The sequence below is a fragment of the Trachymyrmex septentrionalis genome, unplaced genomic scaffold (assembly GCF_001594115.1).
Source record: "Trachymyrmex septentrionalis isolate Tsep2-gDNA-1 unplaced genomic scaffold, Tsep1.0 scaffold83, whole genome shotgun sequence".
Taxonomy (NCBI): domain Eukaryota; kingdom Metazoa; phylum Arthropoda; class Insecta; order Hymenoptera; family Formicidae; genus Trachymyrmex; species Trachymyrmex septentrionalis.
In genome coordinates, this window is record NW_017306018.1 from 2,131,499 (window position 1) to 2,132,471 (window position 973).

At 39.8% G+C, this 973-nt stretch overlaps 1 protein-coding gene across 2 annotated transcripts in view; it reads left to right on the forward strand.

Annotated features, from left to right (window-relative positions):
- Window positions 1–973, forward strand: part of LOC108754967 (probable RNA methyltransferase CG11342) — a 25,039-nt gene that overhangs the window by 23,068 nt on the left and 998 nt on the right. For both annotated transcript variants that reach the window (XM_018497648.1, XM_018497649.1), the window contains one exon: window positions 178–409. In XM_018497648.1, coding sequence (XP_018353150.1) covers window positions 178–409 — 232 coding nt within the window. The remainder of the gene's footprint in view (window positions 1–177; window positions 410–973) is intronic.

The window sequence follows — 973 nt, forward strand, 5'->3', positions numbered from 1 at the left end:
CAGTGCTTTTTGTTTTATATCTACTTTTATATCTATAATTTGAGTAATACCAGCTTAATATTTACTGTAAATGTTAAGTTAATACTATTTAACAAATAGTTATTAAAATTTGATATATTTTTTCTCATTGTATATATACGTACACGTAATAACATTCATATTTCTTGTGCGTTTCAGATTTTTCCAAAAAAATAAAAACAAAATGAGCGACAGCGGTGCTGTCGAGAAGAGTGACGGAGAAGAGAAAACGGATCCGGGCGCTATCAGACACGGGAACTTCATGAATTATTACCAATTCCATCCTGCGGAAGAGCGCGTGCGGCAACTTCCGCGTGGCGTGTGGCAGCGGCAACGGGTCGCTCATCCGGCCCGGAAATACGCGGGTCTAGACGTCGGCTGTAACGCCGGGGTAAGAGCGGCGGCACAGCTGCCAGGCCAGGCCAGGCCAGACCGAAACGGGATGATTCGGCTTTCGTGATCCGAAACTACAAACGAGCGCGTCTAATTTTGGTCAAGTTATCCCCTTTCAGCTTTTCGTTCTCGCAGCGGGCGATTTCCGCTTCCGGAATTTGTATCCTTTGTCCTTGTTAGAACTTTCCTGTTCTTTTCCTGTTTTCTCTTTCTCTCTCTTTTCCTCATTTCTCTTTATTGAAGCTAATTTCTCGTTTTCTTTCTATGTGGAATGCTTCACAACTGTCGCGTTTCCTCTTAGTTGGAGATTGCTTGGATAATTTGAAGCGGAACTCTTATTGAGAAAACACGACGTGTGCCTAGAAATAGAATAATCATTTCTATTTCTAATATTTCTAATGTATTTAAATTAGAAGATGTAGAATGTTTATCTTCATACTTGTTACTGCTATGTCAATACAAAACACTAAATAATAACTTCAATAATCAATTAAAAATTCTTGCAATGTTTAGATGTTGACAGTCTCTCTCTCTCTCTCTCTCTCTCTCTCTCTCTCTCTCT